We start from the raw sequence: 19,975 nt of genomic DNA, 5'->3' as shown, positions 1-19,975 counted from the left end.
TGCATACACCATTTGCTTATATTACATAGATTAACAATAAAATACCTCATCACAGTTAATACAAAATATTTTTCTGTTATATTCATCGTGATTGTCTACTTTTTTTAGTTGTACAATGCATTACAAACAAAGTATATAAACTTATTCAGTCATTGACTAACAATGTACATACTGGGCCTCACAGATCAGGTGTCGTCTGCTGTACAAATATCAGAGGGGTATGAACTTACTAGACCTTCACATAACTTGTGTTGATTGGTTTCTGAAGGAACCTTACAACTGGCATCCCATCAGCATCATTATTCTCTGTTCTCTGAGAACGATCTTTTTTCCGCTGAGGCTTCCTATGGTGATTATGAGATGCATCAGCCTTCTTGATGGTAACTTCATTCGAAACAAGTCCATTAGCCATGTCAAATGAATTGAGGTCATCCAACACTTGCTCAAAATCTGGTGCAAGTTTGCCATCAACATCTTCAGTACCAGATGAAACAGAGCCATGCAAGTTAACCGAGTATAGTTCCACATTTGACATTGCTGGGGGCATTTCATAGTGAGGCAGCTTCCCATCAATGTAATCTTTCAGTATCTGGCGAGCAGCTCTAGTTTCATCAGGCAGTCCACTAGCGGTAACATACCTGCGAGAAGCACAATATGCTCTCAAAAGTTCAGATGCCAGAGGGGGGCGTGATTGGGGCTCATATGGCTTAGGTTTTGGTAGGCTGATCTTATAAATCTCCTCAATGACATGCCTTGGAACTTTATCAGCTACAACTTGGACAGCCTCCCTGTGTTCAGTCATCCTATCTATAGGCAACACTCCACAAGCAATCATCCTATACCCTGAGCTTGAGAAAGATGGAAAAACTAATCCAGGACAGTCACAAACGGTCAGTTTGTTGGAAATAATTAACGTTTGGAAATGCTTTGTCTTCCCTGGAGTAGAGGTGACACCTGTCCTTTTTTTACCAACCAGAGCATTAATAGTTGAACTTTTGCCAACATTAGGATACCCGACAAATCCCACAATTACATTATTTGATGAGGAACTACCAGCAAGATTTTCACCAGAAGAATGAATGTTAGATGGCCTTGTGTCAGAGCTAGAATTTCTCCTCATCTCTACTATCTCTTCTGCCTCTGACTGCAACCGTGCAAGAAGCTCATCCCTGTCATATATCTCTGTGTCTGGATTATTGTTCTTCCCTGAATCATCAGCTTCCAATGGTGACCTAAACATTTTACCTTCAACAGCTGCTGAAGCAGCTTTAGCTGACCAGAAGATATATAGAATATTATGAGCATGAAAATACTCTACCCATTTCTCTCTGCAAGAAAAAAAGGGCAGAGGAGAAGACAAATGATAAGAATATTAGCTGGAAGGAAAACCAAGAGTGTTGATTTAATGGAATATTACAATAAACCATATACAAAAAGTTTAAACCTGACAGAAGCTGGTAAAAGATCTGCCTTATTAACCAAGAGCAATGTGCGTTTATGCTCATCAACCTCTCGTGCATATGCCTGTCTCATAAAATCAAAGCAAAATAAATCATGATTAGCACATGTCATTAGAATAATTATTCAAACAAAGAAGTTTAAACTCAGCTAAAAGTGGTTTATTATCAGAAACTATATGCTGTATCTACCAGCTAAGATAAAAGTTAAATCACAAATACAGTCATGTTGATACATTTATTATATTCTTTATCTTTATTTTTACTAGCATTTGTATCTGAGTAGCAATTTAGTTATAAGCTAAGCTAAAATAATCTCTAATGATAGCATTGCCATGTTTAATATTTGAAACTTCTCTATATCCGCATTTGAATGCCGAGTCATATCATCTCACATGTTCCTTGACACACTGATGGGAGTTATTTCAAAGGGATGGACCATGAAGCTAAAACTTAATTGTCATGATGCAAAAACCAGTTAATGCAATATGCAACCCCACAAAACTGTTCCTTTCTTTCAAATTATGTATCTTCCCATGTAAAGAATTATGTACTAAATCATGTATCTATCACATGTAAAGAATGCTATCTTCCACTTTGCAGTTTGTATGCCACCCTGTCATGTTACTTTAAGCTCAAAATCCAGAATAGATATTAAGGTGTGTGTGGGGGGGGGGGGGGTTGAATATTACCTCAAGATCAGGACAGCGATAGAATAGTGGATCTCGGGAATCAACAACCATAACAAGCTGGTAAAAAATGAGAATGAGATCATTATATGGGCATCTTAAAGAATTCATGCCCTTAAAAGCAGAACTAAAAAACCAAATGCTAGATATATAATTTGCTAGGCAAGTTATAAACCATGAGTGTATCTTGCAAATAACACCCAAGAGATCATCATCTTAAAAGTTTCACGTGTCTTAAAAACAAAATGAAGAGAAAATAAAAATGGTAACACAATACACGAGGCTCCCACCTAGTGGTGTCTGAGGAGGGTAGATGCAAAATTACTACAGAAGTATATTTCTATTACAATTATCATAACTGATCAGAACAGAAACAACAATTACTCTTATAATGCTTTTACTAAAAAAAGATAGGCTTCTTAGTTCAAAGAATAAATGTATCTCTTGGCGGGGATAAAAAATTATCATGATAAGGTACACTATTGTACAATCTTATTTGGCAATCATTGAAATTTGAAACCCTTTATCAGCCAAAATGTAAAAAAATTTAGGTCAAAGTTGAGAGATGGTATCAACTTACCAAATCACTGCGCTCAACAACCCGCCAGAGCTGTCTCCAGATATCGAGATTTTTCTCAAACGGGGTTAGGACAAGATTCTCATTTTCCTCAAGTCTGAAACACCATCATGCCACAAACATAAATATAAATAAAATATATATATAAAAAACAATTGTCCTCATTTTCTTATTCTTCTAGATGTCACTTTTAGGAATAGTTATAAACTCTAATTGCTGTAGCTTTAAGCCTGATTTCTGTTTGCAGCAAAGCAGCGTGTTTACCCTTCGCATTAATTTAGCTTGACATAACTGGATTGATTAACAAAATATAATCCAGACCTAACCTTGCCAGACTGCGACGCCAAATTAAGAAAGCTTGTCTTTCATTGTCACCAAGCTCCTCAACAGACATGTGTGCTCTCCATGGTGGCCTAAAGTACAAAAACACACACACTCAGACCAGCCAAAGTAAAGCCGACCACCCAAGCAATGAATGAAAAAACATACCTGCGCGGAACACGAAGACTGCTAGCATGCAAAGCCTCCTCCCTCTTCTGCTGTTTCCTCATTTCTTCAAGTGTCATTTCATTTTTGCCAATGCCAGAGCTCAGATCCCTACACTCATACAACAAAAATTACAAAATTTTCATTATACAATATAAATAGACACACAAAGTTAAAGGATAACATGCAAAGCCAGCAACCATTTAACGAAAAAACAAAATTCCTCACACAGTCACCTCCACACATTCGAAATTCTTTTTCAGCAATGCAAGGTAGATACAATACAGCTAGTCCACTACAAGTCTACAAGCAAGTTATGACACTTTGAAAATTGGTGACACTTATGTATTGTATCTGATACTGGAACAACAAGCATTTATTTGTATTTTAGGCATGTGCCCAACTTTTATTTTTATTTTGGGAATACCCCCCCCCCCCCCCCCCCCCCCCTCCTTCATGGCCCCCCACTTTCCTTCCCTCAGAGCATAACCTCACTCTTACAATCTTGTTTTCCTCAAAATTATCGCACAAAGCAGAAAACATCAATCAATAAATGCGCATCCCAACATATCCGTGCAACATATCAAACAACTAACAATTTCCCAAAAATATGGCAGCAAACGTCAAGTGCAATTGGTTACCTTTTCTTTCAATCTTTTTTGCTAAAGTAGGTTAATTCAAAGGAAAATAGCCCAAATAAATCGAAATTAACAAAACAAATGAATTTCCATTCTTGTGGTTAAAAATTAAGGAGGGGTTGGGCAGACTTACAGATTGATGGGGCGGTGAGGGGTGGAGAAGAGGGGTTGTTGAGGGTGTTCAGCTTGTTCGATTATGGCGTCGATGTCGCTGATCTCTGTGAAGGATTCGAGAACCTTCTTCTTCTGTAAACGCCCATTTTCCTTGCTCTGTTGATTGTGCTGCTTCACCAACGCTCTTCCCACCCCTGTCTTCTGGTTTTTCCCCATTCTAATTTCTAGCTGGAAATGGAATCCACGACACCACGAGCTTCTCTCACTGTGAAACTCAAACCCTATAATTTTTCCTCTCTAGTTTCCACCGGTTTTTTCTTCTACCTTTTATACGTTATGGAAGATAAGTTAATTTGTTCATCCTCACATTGAAATTAAATTAAAAAAATACAGCAGGCAACACACACTTACGCACACCACACTCGCGATTATTTGTGAACAGTGATGACCATCCATACAAAAAGACAAATTAGCTAATATAGTACTAATTAATAAGCCAAAATGATTGGTATAATTTTTTACACTAACTTTAGTATTCAAGTTTTAGTTTTATTTTAAATTAGATTTAATTATTAATTTAGTACAAATTATTTTAAAATATTTAATGTGGTCCATGTTTGTTAGCATTATATAGATTTGGGTATTTTTTTTTTAAAAAATAATAAGGGTTTTTATAGCTGTCACTATGACTGTTTGAGAATTTAAAATTGAATCTGGAAAAGGAAACCCTTCCATAGCCATCGTCCAACCATCGCAGCCATGCTCCCCTCTTCCAAGATCTGTGAGCATGTTGAGTATGTTGACGACACGAATGCTGTGGAGCTGGTCGTATAAAGCTGAAAGAGGAAAGGAATGAAGAAGAGTAGAAGCTGGTGGCAGAAGGAAGCAGGGTAAGAGAGAATGAGGGAGTAATGAGAAGCGAAGTAGAACAAGAGAGGGACAAAGAGAAGGTCGAGAGTGTGGTAACGTGTCTCGTGTTTAGCTTCGAAGCATGAGACGTTGGGGACGGAGTAGAGCCAGTTGAAGGCGGCGAGGTAGTAAGCAGCGTTGTTGATGCTGACGGCGACGATGGAGGCCCAGGCGCTCGAGGTTTGCGTTTCCAGATTTTTTTTTTTTTTTTGGTAAATATAGTGTCGGCTATAACGGCTATTATTTGCAAAGGAAAACCCTTACCGTCAGCTTCAATTGACCGAAAAGACTTAATTGATGGAGTTTTGAAAAATTTAGGATTCAAATTAAATCTTTTAAAAATTTAGAGACTAGATTGAATCTTGAATATCAAATTAATAATTAAGTCTTTAATTAAAGACATATTTTGGATTTAATTTATTTTTTCACCTTTTCAATTTGTGTTAAAGTGACAGTGGTGTTTTTAATAGTTTAATTTCAATTTAGTTCTGAACTCTGATGAGTCTTACATCAAAATTAAGAACTTCAACATTTTTTTATTTCAATGTTAAATTTTTTTAAAAAACTTAAAATGAATTTCGCATATTATATATCTTTATATGTTTACTAAAGAATATTTTAGTATTAAGAACCAATTCTTATTAATTTAGAAGCTGTTCTTACCCCATCATGACTTCAAATTTAGTCTCATCCAATCATAAACTAATAAAAATTCGTCATTGTGCTTAAAAGCCCCATAAAAATTGTGGTTGAAGATGCAGTTTCATACTTTTAAGTTCATTTTACAAAACTTTGAAACAAACATTTTTAAATAATGAGATGATCATGTCAAATAGATATCCTGACATAATTACAGGTTATAATAAGTCAAACCATATTAACAAACTCAAACTCAAAATAAGCTGTTAGAATTGAGTTAATTAAAAATCTGAAAATTTCATATAAGATAACAAGTTTACACTTTATCATCACCGTTGTACTAAAAAAACATCAGTTTCTATTATACCAAGGGCGTAATTTTCTTTTTTCTGCAATTTTTCTATTGTTTCCTTTAGTTACCAAAAAAAAAAATTAGTCAGAATTATTATTAAAAAAATTACCATTTAATTTGTTTTTAGCTTTTGAAAGAGTTGTTTTTTATTAGTTTATTTTATGAAAATAAATCTAAAATAACCCATCAATTACCTGTAGCCTGTAGGATAAAAAGTTATTTTTGTGACAAATATAATTTTGTCCGTCCTTGTCAATAATACTCGATAAGAATTTAGAAGAATAACTACATTCGCAAAATTTACAGCATAACAAAATTTTCAGAGAATGTATTAGATTGGTAATTAGTTTAAACATAATCAAAATTCGAATACATAGCTATAATGGTACAAAGGGCCAATCTGACCATGTCTTCCTTGACCGACGAAAAATATATCGCAAAACCGACATAAAAATCTAGAGGAAAGCAAGTAATATCAGAATGCCGTTCTAACAATTAGCATATTACCAAACATTCAAAACTCGCTAGTAAATAGTCTCTGCAACTTAAGTATGACACTTATGCAGGGCTTCTTCAGGTAACAAAACCCTGAAAACAGCATAATGATGATTTAAGCTTTTCTCTCCTTGTAATCTGTGAACACTACCCAAGGCACCGGCATTAGGATTTGGAAAAGCATAAAATATTCGCCTAATTCTCTGATGGACAAGGGCCATTGCACACCTGACATCACAGTGGAAGGCAAATTTATCAGAAAACAACTACTTTGGAAAAGGTTAACTATCTGAAAGTGAAACTTCATATTAAAGGAGAATCAGATTTGAAGGATTTCTCCTATTCTAAGAATCAAGAAGAAAGGAATTCCCTTCACATTTGCATGGCATTAAAAATGAAAGAATCAGAATGCTATTGGTAGCCTCTTATCTTCATATTCCCTTCATAGATGAGTAGACAAGGCCTATTTAGACTTCAAAGGAACTCAGCAAAGACAGAAATGATTCAAAGCTATAGAACTATATACTCTATAAGCTTACATTGCGCATGGTTCCCAAACAAGATATATATCATAACCAGTGCATAAGTAAGGCCGTGCCAGCGGCTGATCAGAAGTCTGACTATGAGCATTCAATCTATCATCATCCTCACCCTGAAACACCATAATCCGACACAGAAATAAAGCTTTACACAAAATATATTCAACTGAAAATAATTAACAATTATAATCAAGGGAAATGATGGTATTTTATGTTTCCATATTGCCCCTGTTGAATTTGGTGTGAGATGCTTCGTTAGGTTAGGCGTAAATTATGAGCAAGTAATTGGCATAGGTTTTCATCCGGACCATTATTTGGAGAGTCATCACAAAGAAAATAAAACGTAAAGTAAATACACTGATAACTGCTAAATAATTGTGCTTTGATAATAGAAAATAAAACAAAATTGTCTTTAAAAATAATTATTTAGCAGTTATTTGCACTTAAATGTTAAAGAATTGATGTTTCGTTGAATTTTGACTACAAATATAAAAAATGAAGGTGCTAACAGCAAAAAATGGAAAATAACGAAGAAAAAAAAGAAGAAATCAGGAAAGGTCCAGCCCAGCGTCTCGCTCAGCACGTAGCTTGTGCTAAGCGAGATAGGAGACACAGGCGCTAAGCAAGGGCGTTAAGCACGAGAGTCATAACTCGCAATCAGCGCGTAACATGCGCTAAGTGAACGCAACAGAAACAGAACTCGCTAAGCACACAGCACGCGCTAAGCGCACGATCCAACAAAAGCAGCACGCGCTGAGCGAGAGGAACTCGCAAAGCGCACGATCTACACGCGCTAAGCGAGAGATGTCGTGCTAAGCGAGCCTACGAAGGCCCAAAGTCCACTTCAGCAACTATAAATAGAGAGAGCCAGGCCACGGGAAAACGACACATCGAGTTTCAAAGCACTCTCACTACTACTTAAATACTTAAAGCCTAAGGACTCTTCTCCTTTCTTTTATCATCTTTATTTTTTTCTTTCATCCCTTCTCATTCTAAAGTCCTCAATGGTCATGAGTGGCTAAACCCCTAGTTAGGGTCTGGTAGGCCTAAAAAGCCAAAGCGATGTATGGTGTACTTCTCATATTTATCAATGCAACATGAATTCTTTTTCAGGTTTTTCTATTCTATTATTTTTTCTATTTTTATCTTGCATTTTCATCTTTACATTCTCTTAGGGGTTCGACACTCGGGGGAGGGTAACTTCTAATTAAGGTCTAAAGAAAGTATGCATAAATCAGTTTTAGGGGTTAGACACTCGGAAGATGGTAACTTCTAATAGAACAACAAGAAAAGATTTCATAAGAAAATCATTACTAGACATATAATGATAGTTTTATGCCCATGCATTTATGTGAACATCTAGAATTTAAACTTCATGCATTTTATTTGTTGAATTTGAGAGATAGATAAATAAAATAGGCTGCCATCGTGAGGAATCAGGAGCGAGTAACTGAATAGATGTGGGTAGAATAGATCTAATTGAATTGATAAAGAAAAATCATAAACATATACATCCTAGGCAGAAAAGGCATTCTAGGTCCTAACACTTGCATTTCATTGAATTTCCTTCTTAAGTGTCTGTTTTTAATTCTCTTGCTTTTATTACTTATAATTCACTCTTATCATTTCCTATTCTTTCTTCTACCCCTCTCTTAAATTTTATTTTTCCCTTATAAGTTAAAAAGTATCCAAGATAAGTACAACACAAAATCCCTGTGGAATTCAACACTCAGACTTCCGAGACTTTATTACTTGGACATTTGGTACACTTGCCAAACGAGTTAACATGCACGATTCTACCTTCTTAGCCCTCTAAACAATTTATACTTATCCAAACAATATTGCAGACTTAATATAATCCAGGAACCTCCATAAAGTTTCCTATAGAATAAGTTACTTGAAACTAAGAATGCAACACCAGGAGTTTAAGTTGTTCTTAATACTTTTGTAGGAATGGCATGGTAGCACTTCATACAGATGGGCAGCTGCAATTGATTTATTAAATAGACCAAATATCAGGTGTAGGTAAACTTACATTTGCACACACTGTTTTCTGTCTCTTCGCAGGAGAGCTAGTCCAAGAAGAATTATCACTATCCAATTCCAGATATCTATCTTCACTGTTTCCCTCACTGGAAAAAAGGTATCGATCCCTGGCAGCAGATGATTCTATAGCTACAATGGCAGCATGTCGCAAAGGGTGCCAATAATATGAACTCTGTGAATGAGATTGCTGCTCAGTCCATTGCCGAGGATATAAACAAGCAACATCTGTATATGATTGTTTAAGCTGATTGGAGGAACTGTTTGAATGCAATGGTTCATGGGGATTACATCTACTGGAACTTATAGGATGGGAACTAGATAATTCTGGCTTTCTATAGCAGTTGTTGTCTTTGCAAGTGTTCCAAGAAAAAATCTGATCACATGCGCTTGAAATTATTTGCTTAGCTGAAGGATCCACTATCACAGCAGCATTAACAACCTAAAACAGATCAAATTTTAGTATGCAGCAGTTGAATGCGAAATTTACTAGTAGGACACTTTAGCCAAAGCTAGCCTTTACTAGTTCAGCAAAGGATAGAGGGACCAATTTAAAAATAACTCAAGCTATTACGCATTAAGTGAAAAATAATCACAGAAGAAAAGCAACTGAAAGTCAAGACTGTCACAGGTGTGAAAACATTATTTCTTGTGCACAAATTGAATGAAAAAGGCAAAAAATTTGCACATTTACCATGCCATCAGATGTTGCCATCTCAACAGCTGATTGCATAAACTTCAAAACTGATTGGGAGTCCTCCTCGCTAAATCCAGTAATGCCATCAATGTTGCTGTAAATTTGATTAAAAATGTCAAGCGAAATCCACAAAAAACGTCAGCTATTACCATATAAGACAAGGTTTTGCATTCTCATCCAGTGAGATTATTCATTAAATAGAAACCAAATAAAATGTTGAGACATACAACCTACGTCATCAACAAAATCCACACCCCCCCCGCCGAAAATAAAAACTTGCCATGCTTCCTCCAATATCTACACAGTCCAAAATTCCCCTTTGGTTTTTCCCAGTCAAAATCTAAACTCCCCAGTTTTTACACATAGAATATACAAGGCTTAGATTGATACATCAGATCTATAATTACAAGAAATATCATGAAACTGTAAGCAAGCATAGATTATATATGAAAACTAAAAATAATTAGTTAATTACACATGGGATAGTATAAACACAAGGGTGTTTGTGTCACTTCATTACTTTTACCTAGGAAGTGCTGGTAATTATAACTACTGTATGAATTACCGAGCTGACTAAATATAATTGCTAACTTGTGTAACCAGGAACCCCTAGATATAATCTTGTATATTAATTGTCTGGCCAGCTTGCAAATCAGATCAGTTCATCAAGCTGAAGGTTGTATTCCTTGAAATGTCATTTAACAGTACATGTTATTTTAATAAGAATTGTTTAATTTATCAAATAAGCGACTTCATATATACATTACTTGACTTTCTTATATTTAAATGGAACCAAAAGTTTGTTTCTTTTGACCAAAGGGAGCAATGACATTGCAAATAATATAAATAAAAAATAAGCAAATAAATAAAAGAATAGTAAAAGGAAACTTACTAAGTCCTGGGGTGATATGATGTTGGCCAAAATTTGCATTGCTCTTGCCACTCTTCTTTTGATGTTGCAGCGTATTTGCAGACCTAAGAATTAAATTCAAGTTTAATGCACGAACTAACTTATGCAAACACAATAAGGACCAAGACTTCTCAGGATTCCAACCAAAACTCACAATAATCTGGTATTAAAATGTTACTTATTCTTCATTGAAAGTGGACTACCAAATGGATGGCCATTTAACGTACATAGTCCTAGAGCTTTGTACGCACATCATTTGATCAACACAAAAAAACTAAAACTCCATTCACACATAAATTATTGATTTCCAACACTAAGGGTTTGTTCTTTCATTTAAATTGATGAATTATCATCCATTTGTTTTACATTATGGTAAAATTGATTTTGGAAGAAATAACGTAGGAAAAACAAATTTTGGAAAAATTTATTTGTGATTGGGTATGATGTTTTAAAAGTGAGTTGAACATAATTGGTTTTGTTTGGTTGGCAAGTACAATAGCTTTCAGAGTGTAGATAATATATAATTTTGGGTACCACACCCATCACCAATTCCAACCAATGGAAAAGTTAAAAACTTCCACTTTTCCCAAGATCAATTCTACCCACTGCAGAATTGAGTGTGGAAATTAAAAAAATTACCTAAACAGAATCAGCATTCAACAAAATCAATTCTAATATATGATTCATTCGTCAGATATTTTTCATCTCATATCTTCTTGTGATCAAACAATAATCTAAGCATGCATTAATTAATGTAAAAAAAAAATACCAAAATAAACATAGACCCACTTTTGTGATAAAAGGACTCAACTGATGGGAACTGATCAACTCCTGAAGAAGAGGTGGCATATTATCCAGTTGATTGTTGCCTTCATGGGCCAGACACAAGATCACCAATAGCTCTATTTGTCCTGTCAAACATTCCCCGTGTCACCAGCAATATACTTGGTCTATTAACCATAGCTCATATTAGTTTGTATGAGTTTTTTTTTTTAAGAAAAGTATTTTTAATTAAAAATATGTAAATTAGCAAAAAAATCCTAAAAAATTGTTTTAATACTTTTTTCACAAACGAAAATTAATAGTACCTTTAGAAGGAAACTCAAATTACAAAATAACTTTTTAAACTGAAGCAAACAACAGCTCTATTTTTTCACTTAAAACTGAGAAGAAAAAAAGACAACTTTCCCTCAAATAATATGAGTGTGTGTGTGTGTGTGTGAGGCGGGGGGGGGGGGGGGGGGGGGTATGAGTTTCAGCAATGATATCCATTCACCTCCTTCAAGAACTTTCTTCTGAATTCGTTTCACATGACGGAGATCTTCAAGTGGTGCTATCTGATTCAAACGCCTAACAAGAAATTCAAGCAACTTCTATAGATCTGTTCACAAAGTGCACACAGCTAAAGCAAAGACATGAAGATTTTGGTGGGGAGCTAACCTTACAATTTGGTTGGCATGCTTAGGGTCGATGGCTGAAGCAAAAACACTCTCTGTACAGAAACAAACAAAGCAACTGTTTCAATTCATTGTATTCCAAAAAGAAACTAAAACTCCAACTAATGGGTTTCCATAACGTAACCAGTGGGTTGGTGGTGAAGGTCATGCGGCTGCTTGTCCGGGATGTGCACAACCAAGCATTGATCCATCATGCCCTGCTCTTTTTCTGATTCCCCTGGAACCCAATGTTGAATAGAGCTATTAGCTAGGTTGGCTCACCATGTGTTGTCAAAAAATTCAGTCCACACGGTTTGGCTGGCTCAAGTAATGAGCCAAAATTTATACAACCTGGCTCAACCACCATAGGTGGTGGGTTAAACAGGTTGGCTCGCCATAATCAAAGAAAACACAGATAATTTAAATAATAAAAATAGAAAGCATAGTAAAAAGTATATAGAATATAAAACTATAAAGCCAATCAATCATTAATCATCAACATAATGTTACAAAAATTTAACAAATGCATATTCAAATAATGCTCTGGTTTGCAGAAAATGAAATCAGCACAAAAAACAGTTTGACGATATAAATAAGAAAAATATGAAGAAAGAATAAAATTATAGAATTTTCTAACAGATTCGTAGATTACATTTTGCAATTTTGGCAAAGTTGGTTAAAATGGATGAAGTTAGTGTAGTAGAAATGACCATGAAGCTGCATAGTGTCATTTTTGGTACTCCTTATGATTATATTTTACACATGAAAATGCCAGAGGCAAAGACATGTATTTTTTTGCATTGGCACAAATTATTATAATTTACTATAACAAAACGCAGTCATAGTGACGTCTATTTCTTCCTTCCACTTGCAGTCCACCTTTGAGGTTTAGAAAGACCACCCCATATATACTCACTTGAAAAACAGTTATCCAGCAGGATCACAAATGAAATGACAAGAAGTATTGTCTACTACAATTTTAGAAAATAATAGAATTGTGCTAATGCAATGCCAAATATATCAAGTAAATTTGTGATGATTTAGAACTTATCTTGATTCACAAGCAAATTTCACAATACATACTGCACAGAAGTTACAAGTAAATTTCACCAACATACAGTACAGCAAGAAATTGTCATAAGTAAATAGCATCAATCCAACCTCGTCGAATTGCTTTCTTAATCAGCAGCATTATTATTAACTAAACGATCACACACCTAAAGCCAATGCTAACAATGAGCAAAAGGACATAAAACACAATAGACGCTAGCATCGTGCACTGTAGATTCGGATAATAGAAGGAACCAGCCTTATATTATATTTCTTCAAATCTATGGAGAAAATACAAAAATTATGGCAGACAAAATATTTGTGAAAGTGATTTACAAGGACATACCTTAAGTGTGCGTAACTATAACCTAGCAGAAGAAGAAGAACGTCGGAAATCGCGTCGTCGCCGACGTTGAAGAGGTTGTGGTGGCGCGGCGTCGAATTTGGGATGGCTGAGACTGGGTGCGTGCACTGGGTAGAAAGGAGGAAAGGAAATGGGCCGAGCCCGATTATATGAATTGGGCCGAACCCGATGATTTGGATTGGGCCAATGACCCAACTAAGGCCCAATAGCATAGTGATTGTCGTGTCACAGTGGTCGAGGTGAGTGTAGAAACGAAAGGGATAACAGAAGTTGGAAGCTAGGAACAGAATAAATACGCGACACAAAACACCACCTCGTTTGGTTGTTGTTTTGCCAACGTTACGAAACGAAACGCAGCATTGTCTCCACTGCACGCATGCCGTTTACTATATAATAATAATCTTTCAAAACGTTGATTGTGTTGGTTCAATTATTGCGTGTCTGGTAATTTTAATGGTTGATGCGTGTTTGATGGGATGGGAGCTCAGAAGAGCATCCATGCTGGCAAAGGTTTAGACATAATATGCAAAAAAAAAATATTTTTTGTTTTGTTTTTGCATGACCGTGTTTTTTGATGTAAGTGCTTTTTTCTCTCTGTTTGGGTGGTTTTACAGCAAAGATTGACGTTAATGTTGATTTTACTCACAAGCTATGCGCTTCTTTGATGCTTCCTACCCTTAGGTTTCATTTTTCTCAGCATTGTCTTTGAAAACTTAATTAGTTAGTTAGTTAATTTGTTCACAAATATCCTTGTGTTTGTTATTTTTGCATTTTCCCCCAAATAGGAGTACTGGCAGTCCATTTTCACTGGTAATTGGGAGGTAAGAGTCTCAGTTTTGTTCCTTCGTTTTGTACTTTTACGTGAGTGGACTCTTGGTTGAATCTGAATGGCAAAATTTTGAATTTACGTCAGTTTGGGTTCTTCAAGGGTATCGGTTGGTTTTCTCTTAATGGAGTAATGAATTGTTCAACTTCTTTTTTTTGGAACAGTCTTTGCATCAAACACCCAAATTTGTTTGGTGGAAGTGAGAAGCTTGATGTTTCGTGGGACAAGGGTCTGTATGATTCAAATGTCTTGGTTGCATATAGAAGGCCACGGCCAGAATGGCTTGCTCAGCAGTCTTTTGTATTGCAGGTTGGCTTTGTGTTTTTTATCATTATATTTTAGAGTTTAATAAACATGCATTGTCAGTGTAAAAGTTTTACACTGTTAAACAATTAGAAGTCATTTCAATATGACTTTTAAGATAGTTATTATATTATATTATATATATATATATATATAAGAAAAGAAACTTATTGTACATGATATAGTGATGATGCAAAACCATGTTGTACAATGAGCCTATTTTTAAATGAGATTCATTCTCTTTGTGTCAGCTGGGTGAAGTTTGTTGCACATTCTTAAATTCTACTTTTTGTCTCACCTTTTTCTCTTCCAGCATTCTCTTTCACCTGAGATTGGAGTCCATGGTATCCCAGTGAACAATTTCTCCCGCTCAGGAAGTGGAGGTATAAATTTATCTCGATTGTCAGTGGGAATGGACCTGAAGGAACCTGCTAGTTCAAAATGGAGCAGCACTACCAGCATAAAGTTTGAGGTTCAGCTAGACTTTTTATGAATCTGTCATTTTATACTAAATCCTGGCCAACTTGAGTTTCTTTGCTTTATGTTACTCTTTGATTTGGTTATAGGCAAATTGGAAACTAATATTGGAATGTAAACCATCATGCAGCATGTTCGTCCATTGAATGATGATGGTCGCGCTATATGTAGAGATTATGATGGATTTCCTTTGACTTCCAGGTAATTAACGATTCAATTATTCCAGTTCTCAAGTTGTTGAACTGATTTTGATCACATACTGTACATTGCTTGATGCAGTGGCAATCCGCACGACAGTATGGTAGTGTTAAAGCAAGAGTCTCAATTTGCAAAGGCGAATGATAATAGCTTTTTTCATGTAATAATGCATTCTTATTTCCAGTTTGCTTTCAAGTTCCTTTTTATGAGTGATTGTGAATCAATTAGTTGCATGTGTGTTAATCACAAAAGAAATTCTAGTGTATGTATTCCACTGACTGAATGGCTGTCTTTTTCAGTTTAATCTTCAAATAGAACAAGGTATTCCAGTTCTTTCTAAGTGGATAATCTTCAATCGATTTAAATTTGTTGCTTCAAAGGGAATCAAACTTGGACCAGCATTTCTCTTGACAAGGTTGGTATTTTCTGGCAGTTTAAAGTAGATAATTCCATCCCCCCCCCCATGTGGAGCTGGGAATTAAACTAAAATGCATTAGTGCAAGGAAAATTCCTGTTTTCATTTCCTCTTCGGGTTGTTTGACAAACAGTTGGCTATCATCACTACCCTTTCTTGTTACAGACTTACAGGTGGTTCAATTGTCGGGGACATGGCTCCTTACCAAGCATTTTCCATTGGAGGGCTTGGAAGTGTGCGAGGGTATGGAGAAGGAGCAGTTGGATCTGGGCGATCGTGTTTAGTGGCTAATAGCGAACTGACACTCCCCTTGGTATGTGATAGCATAATGAACAGCAATCCTATATTGTAAAACCAGTCAGATTTATAACCTTCTCTGCTTAAAATATTCTTATACCACTAAACTGCACTTTCTTTGATAAAGAACTTACTCTCGCCGAAGTTTTTTTGTCTTGTGCAACTGTATCTAGTAAGTACGATCCCTTATTCACCATCTTTGGCAAGAACTGCTTTTACTACTTTAGTAGTTGAAATATCCACATCCCTGATTTTTATGAATGTTTGGCAAACCGCAAATGTGGGATATATCCCCATCTGGTTAGAAGTTGACAGGATCATGCAGGAAATTCACCATCTTCTCTGGTCTCTTGTTTGTGGCTGTGTGTCATCTCCTAATAAAATGAAGAATTTTAGGGTTGCCATTTCTATTGAAATTTTCACTTTCCTCCATATGACTGATTTAAAAGAAATTTTTTTTGTGTGTGTGAGTGTGAGCTTTTGGAACTGAAATCCTATCCAGTTTGTATCAGAGTCAGCCCATCTGCCCTTCCCACTATGCTTCCACAAATTACAATTAGCAATACCTTGTGTATAATTGTAATATTTGTTATTCATGAGATCTGTTGACTGTTGTTGTTGAGCATACTTTACCTTTAAACAAACATAGAAGTTATTCATGAACTAACCTCATCTCTTTCCTTGAAATTATTTTTTGTATACCCACACAAGCAGACAAACAGAATTAAACGCATGCACTTTTTCCTTTTATATTTTATTACATTTATTGCTGAACTGAAATGCTATGTACTAAACTACTTGATGTCTTTTTTCACTGTAGAATAAGATGCTGGAAGGTGCCATTTTCTTGGATTGTGGAACAGACTTGCGGTCTGGTCACCTTGTACCAGGTGAGTAATATCATTGTGCTGAAAATACTCAAATTGCTTGCTTATTTACATTTCTGTGGTAGGTCACATTGATTCCTGGCCTTCCCCTTATTATTCTACTGTCTTTTTTCTGTGTCTAGTACTGACTTGTTCAAGCCCATACATAACAGTTTCATTTTATGGAATTAGTGGAACAATAATGGAGCTAGGATTGGACAAAACAAAACTGCATAAATGATTCTTATTCTGTCTCTCCAGTGGTAGGAGGAAATCTATATGTATCATTTTGTGTAGTAAAATAAAGGCTACTATTATAAGAAACCAAAAACTAGACCATAATCTGGAGTATCAAATATTCCTCATTATTTAGAGTTCCATTACTGAGTTTGGGTACTCCATAACCCAAACCTTGGAAATTGGAACAAACTATCTTTTAAGTGGGATGGCCATATAAATACTTAATTGAAGCGAGTGATCCAACATTTGCCATTATATTTTAGTTACACTTCTGTGTTTTCATTTACAGTTTTTTCTTATTCTTTGGAGCAGGGGTGTTTAATTGTTATAGCTTCTGCTTTGCTTTTTCTGTTTTTTTATCTTAAATTGATCTACTTGATCATGTTTGTTTGAGTCTTTAGTCCAAACCCATGTCAAATGTGTTCTCAAGGTGTTGATCTCTTGGAAACTCAGGAAATCCAGCGTTGAGGCAGAGTAAACCAGGATCTGGAATTGGATTAGGATATGGACTTCGATTTAAATCACAATTTGGTCATTTTCAAGTTGATTATGCTGTTAATGCATATCAGCAGAGAACTCTCTATTTTGGCCTCAGCAACCTTGCATCGTGAGATCTCTAGACCCTGGATGTTGCAGATTTCTAGTGCATTCCTCTAATACACAGGTCCTATGGAAGATTGAATGGTGAAGCTAACGATGCTGGAATATTTTTGTCTTAAATTCTAGGCTTCGTCAAGTTTATGAAATGCATGCTTTCTCTCTATTTCTAACTCCCCGGTATATTTGGCATGTGGATAGGGAAATTACTACTATATTCTTTTTCTTACAGTAGTTGGAAATTTAGTTGCCATTTTTGTAAGGCTTTTGGTTTTTGTTGGTAAAATGGGTGCAGACAGGTTGATTATTTATTGTAAATTGCTTTCATTCGAAAGGAAATAGGATTGTATTCTTCCACATGAATAAAAAGCACTCAATACTATTGTTAAAAGTTCTCTTTGTCTTCCCCTTAGGCCATCATTCTAGAGATACTGTGATTTGGTGGTATACTTCGTAATAAAGCTAGCTAGGTAAAGATACTACATTCAAGTTGGGGAGAAAGAACTTGCAGTCTACCAAAAATTTTACCTTATTGACATATTGTTATAAACCAAAAATTGTCAAAACTAAAAATGGATTGAGGATACAAATAGCCGCAATCTCAAAATCACAGGAACAACCAGAAAAACTTTATACAAGATTAAATTTAAAAGAATTTGTTACACTGGCTGGTAAGAGAGTCTCCCAAATTTGAATACAAGCCATACATACAGGGAACTTGGCGCAAGTTTTCCAGCTCTAGGATGTTTGGTTTCACATTTTGGATGAAATTTTTAAAAGCTAATAATTATAGCTTTCACATCACAAATGTGATCATTCTATTCTCAACGTGTTTTCAAACATTTTGCCATGAATTAAGTACTGAGAGATGCTTATATACCAGAAAAGGCTACTTGTGGCAGTATCTGTATCCCAGTACTGTAAAGTGTAAACTACAAAACACCCTCAGCTTTTGCAAGATGATTGCACAATCTTATCGAGGAAAACAAAGTGCATGTTTGATTTACCTTATTTTGAAAAAAAAAAATCATTTTTTTATCAAGTTTTTTTGTATAGAACCTTTGAGAAATAAGTGCTTATTCTTTTTAAATAAGCTGACCCAAACATGCTAAAAAAGTTTTCACTGCATGAAGTTCATCCGTCTCTTCCTCATTACAAATTCTGCAGCCAACCCTTTTGAAACTCTAGTGTCCCTCGTGAGGATAAAGAAATTATTTTTTATTGGAAAAATATTTATTAAATGGATAAATATAAAAATATTATGTATTTTCTCTCTTCTATATTAATAAAAAAAATTACTTCTATTTCCTCAACTCTATAGTTATCAAAACCATTAAACTAAAATCCAAGATATTTAATCCTTTTTATTAAGAATCAAGATATTTTATCCTATTATTTGCAAACAAAATATAAAGTTATCATGTTGCACAGAAGCGTATTTTAAAATTAAAGTAAAAAGTTGTAAATAAAAAAATTATAGCGAAAAATAAATATTTAGTACGAATACTGAATAATTTTATTTTATTAGATAAGACTTTTAAATTGAAGAAAAATTATGAAATTAAATTATTTGAATCAAAATGCATAATCTCTATCAAGTCATTGGTCTAAATAATATTAAACTCATGTTTCCCTCAAAGTTTTGAGTTTGATAATTATAATTGTAAAACATAACATGACTGAGGAAGGAGACCCTATTAAAAGTGATCAGATTTCTCTAGATAGATTAGTCATACCTAAAGCTGATGGATATCTAACATCATATATGTTGTCAAAATTTAGAATTTAAAAATTAAATTTAAGATTAACTAAGATTGCGATAGTCACGCAATTCAAATTATTTTAAACAAGATATTTTCAATTTGATACAATTTATCAATATTAAATATTCAAAATTTAAAATTTGAGGTAATTGAAATAAGTTAAATTAAGTAATAATATTTAAAAAAAAAGAATAAAAAACTAGGAATAAAGGATAAAATTAGATACTCAGTGCATGATGTAGATTAGCTCTTAAAAAAATTTAATGTTTTAATTTAAGAAAGAGGTATAATGTAGAGATGGATGGTTTATCAAAAGTTTTGGGGAATACCAAGTCACAGTTTTTGGGAAGAAAAGATCATGACAGTTCGTAGAGTCAAACAGGGACTCGGTTTAACCATTTGTTAAGGTGAATGTTTTGGAAAGGCACTATCCGTATCAGTATGACTCAAACATGCATTATTGACCTTTGAAATTCCATATAGATTCAATGCGTGCTTAATTTGTCCAACAAGAAAAAAGCTCTATATATACTTGATACTTCAGATTAGTCTTTCTAATTATTTAGTTTTGTAGTCATTGCTTAATTTGTTCCTTACG

At 34.9% G+C, this 19,975-nt stretch overlaps 3 protein-coding genes and 1 long non-coding RNA gene across 7 annotated transcripts; 2 read left to right on the top strand and 2 right to left on the bottom strand.

Moving 5' to 3' along the window:
- Positions 1–4,433, bottom strand: LOC114377269 (GTPase LSG1-2-like). The gene is made up of 7 exons (XM_028335707.1): positions 3,981–4,433; positions 3,213–3,320; positions 3,050–3,136; positions 2,727–2,820; positions 2,150–2,206; positions 1,445–1,524; positions 1–1,328 (listed from the first exon to the last, which is right to left on the bottom strand). Exons 1-7 carry the CDS (start codon positions 4,175–4,177, stop codon positions 230–232), a joined length of 1,722 nt encoding a protein of 573 aa, XP_028191508.1. The 5' UTR covers positions 4,178–4,433; the 3' UTR covers positions 1–229.
- A 201-nt stretch (positions 4,434–4,634) lies between these two features.
- LOC114377273 lies at positions 4,635–9,345 on the top strand. Its single transcript, XR_003659056.1, has 2 exons — positions 4,635–5,050; positions 8,963–9,345. It is a non-coding gene; the product is annotated as an uncharacterized LOC114377273 (long non-coding RNA).
- On the bottom strand, positions 6,161–13,521 carry LOC114377270 (tRNA-specific adenosine deaminase TAD3). Of its 4 annotated transcripts, none has more exons than XM_028335708.1 (10): positions 13,378–13,521; positions 12,127–12,219; positions 11,986–12,037; positions 11,822–11,895; positions 11,335–11,456; positions 10,528–10,610; positions 9,633–9,729; positions 8,931–9,380; positions 6,896–7,008; positions 6,161–6,584 (listed from the first exon to the last, which is right to left on the bottom strand). In XM_028335708.1, the coding sequence occupies exons 2-10, from the start codon at positions 12,194–12,196 to the stop codon at positions 6,407–6,409; spliced, it is 1,239 nt and encodes a 412-aa protein (XP_028191509.1). In that variant the 5' UTR covers positions 12,197–12,219; positions 13,378–13,521; the 3' UTR covers positions 6,161–6,406. The 4 variants fall into 4 exon arrangements, with proteins under 4 accessions (XP_028191509.1, XP_028191511.1, XP_028191510.1 ...); XM_028335710.1 differs by having other exon boundaries at positions 11,991–12,037; XM_028335709.1 differs by lacking the exon at positions 13,378–13,521 and adding an exon at positions 12,333–13,352 and having other exon boundaries at positions 12,127–12,299.
- Positions 13,522–13,715: 194 nt separating this feature from the next.
- Positions 13,716–18,013, top strand: LOC114377272 (outer envelope protein 80, chloroplastic-like). The gene is made up of 11 exons (XM_028335712.1): positions 13,716–13,905; positions 14,010–14,076; positions 14,181–14,216; positions 14,386–14,530; positions 14,838–14,996; positions 15,132–15,202; positions 15,281–15,359; positions 15,499–15,614; positions 15,780–15,927; positions 16,732–16,801; positions 17,471–18,013. The coding sequence occupies exons 1-11, from the start codon at positions 13,872–13,874 to the stop codon at positions 17,626–17,628; spliced, it is 1,083 nt and encodes a 360-aa protein (XP_028191513.1). The 5' UTR covers positions 13,716–13,871; the 3' UTR covers positions 17,629–18,013.
- Positions 18,014–19,975: the final 1,962 nt, after the last annotated feature.

The sequence above is a fragment of the Glycine soja genome, chromosome 11 (assembly GCF_004193775.1).
Source record: "Glycine soja cultivar W05 chromosome 11, ASM419377v2, whole genome shotgun sequence".
NCBI classification, from domain to species: Eukaryota; Viridiplantae; Streptophyta; class Magnoliopsida; order Fabales; family Fabaceae; genus Glycine; species Glycine soja.
Note: the sequence above shows the minus strand (reverse complement) of the source record. Positions and strands in the feature narration are given on the sequence as shown.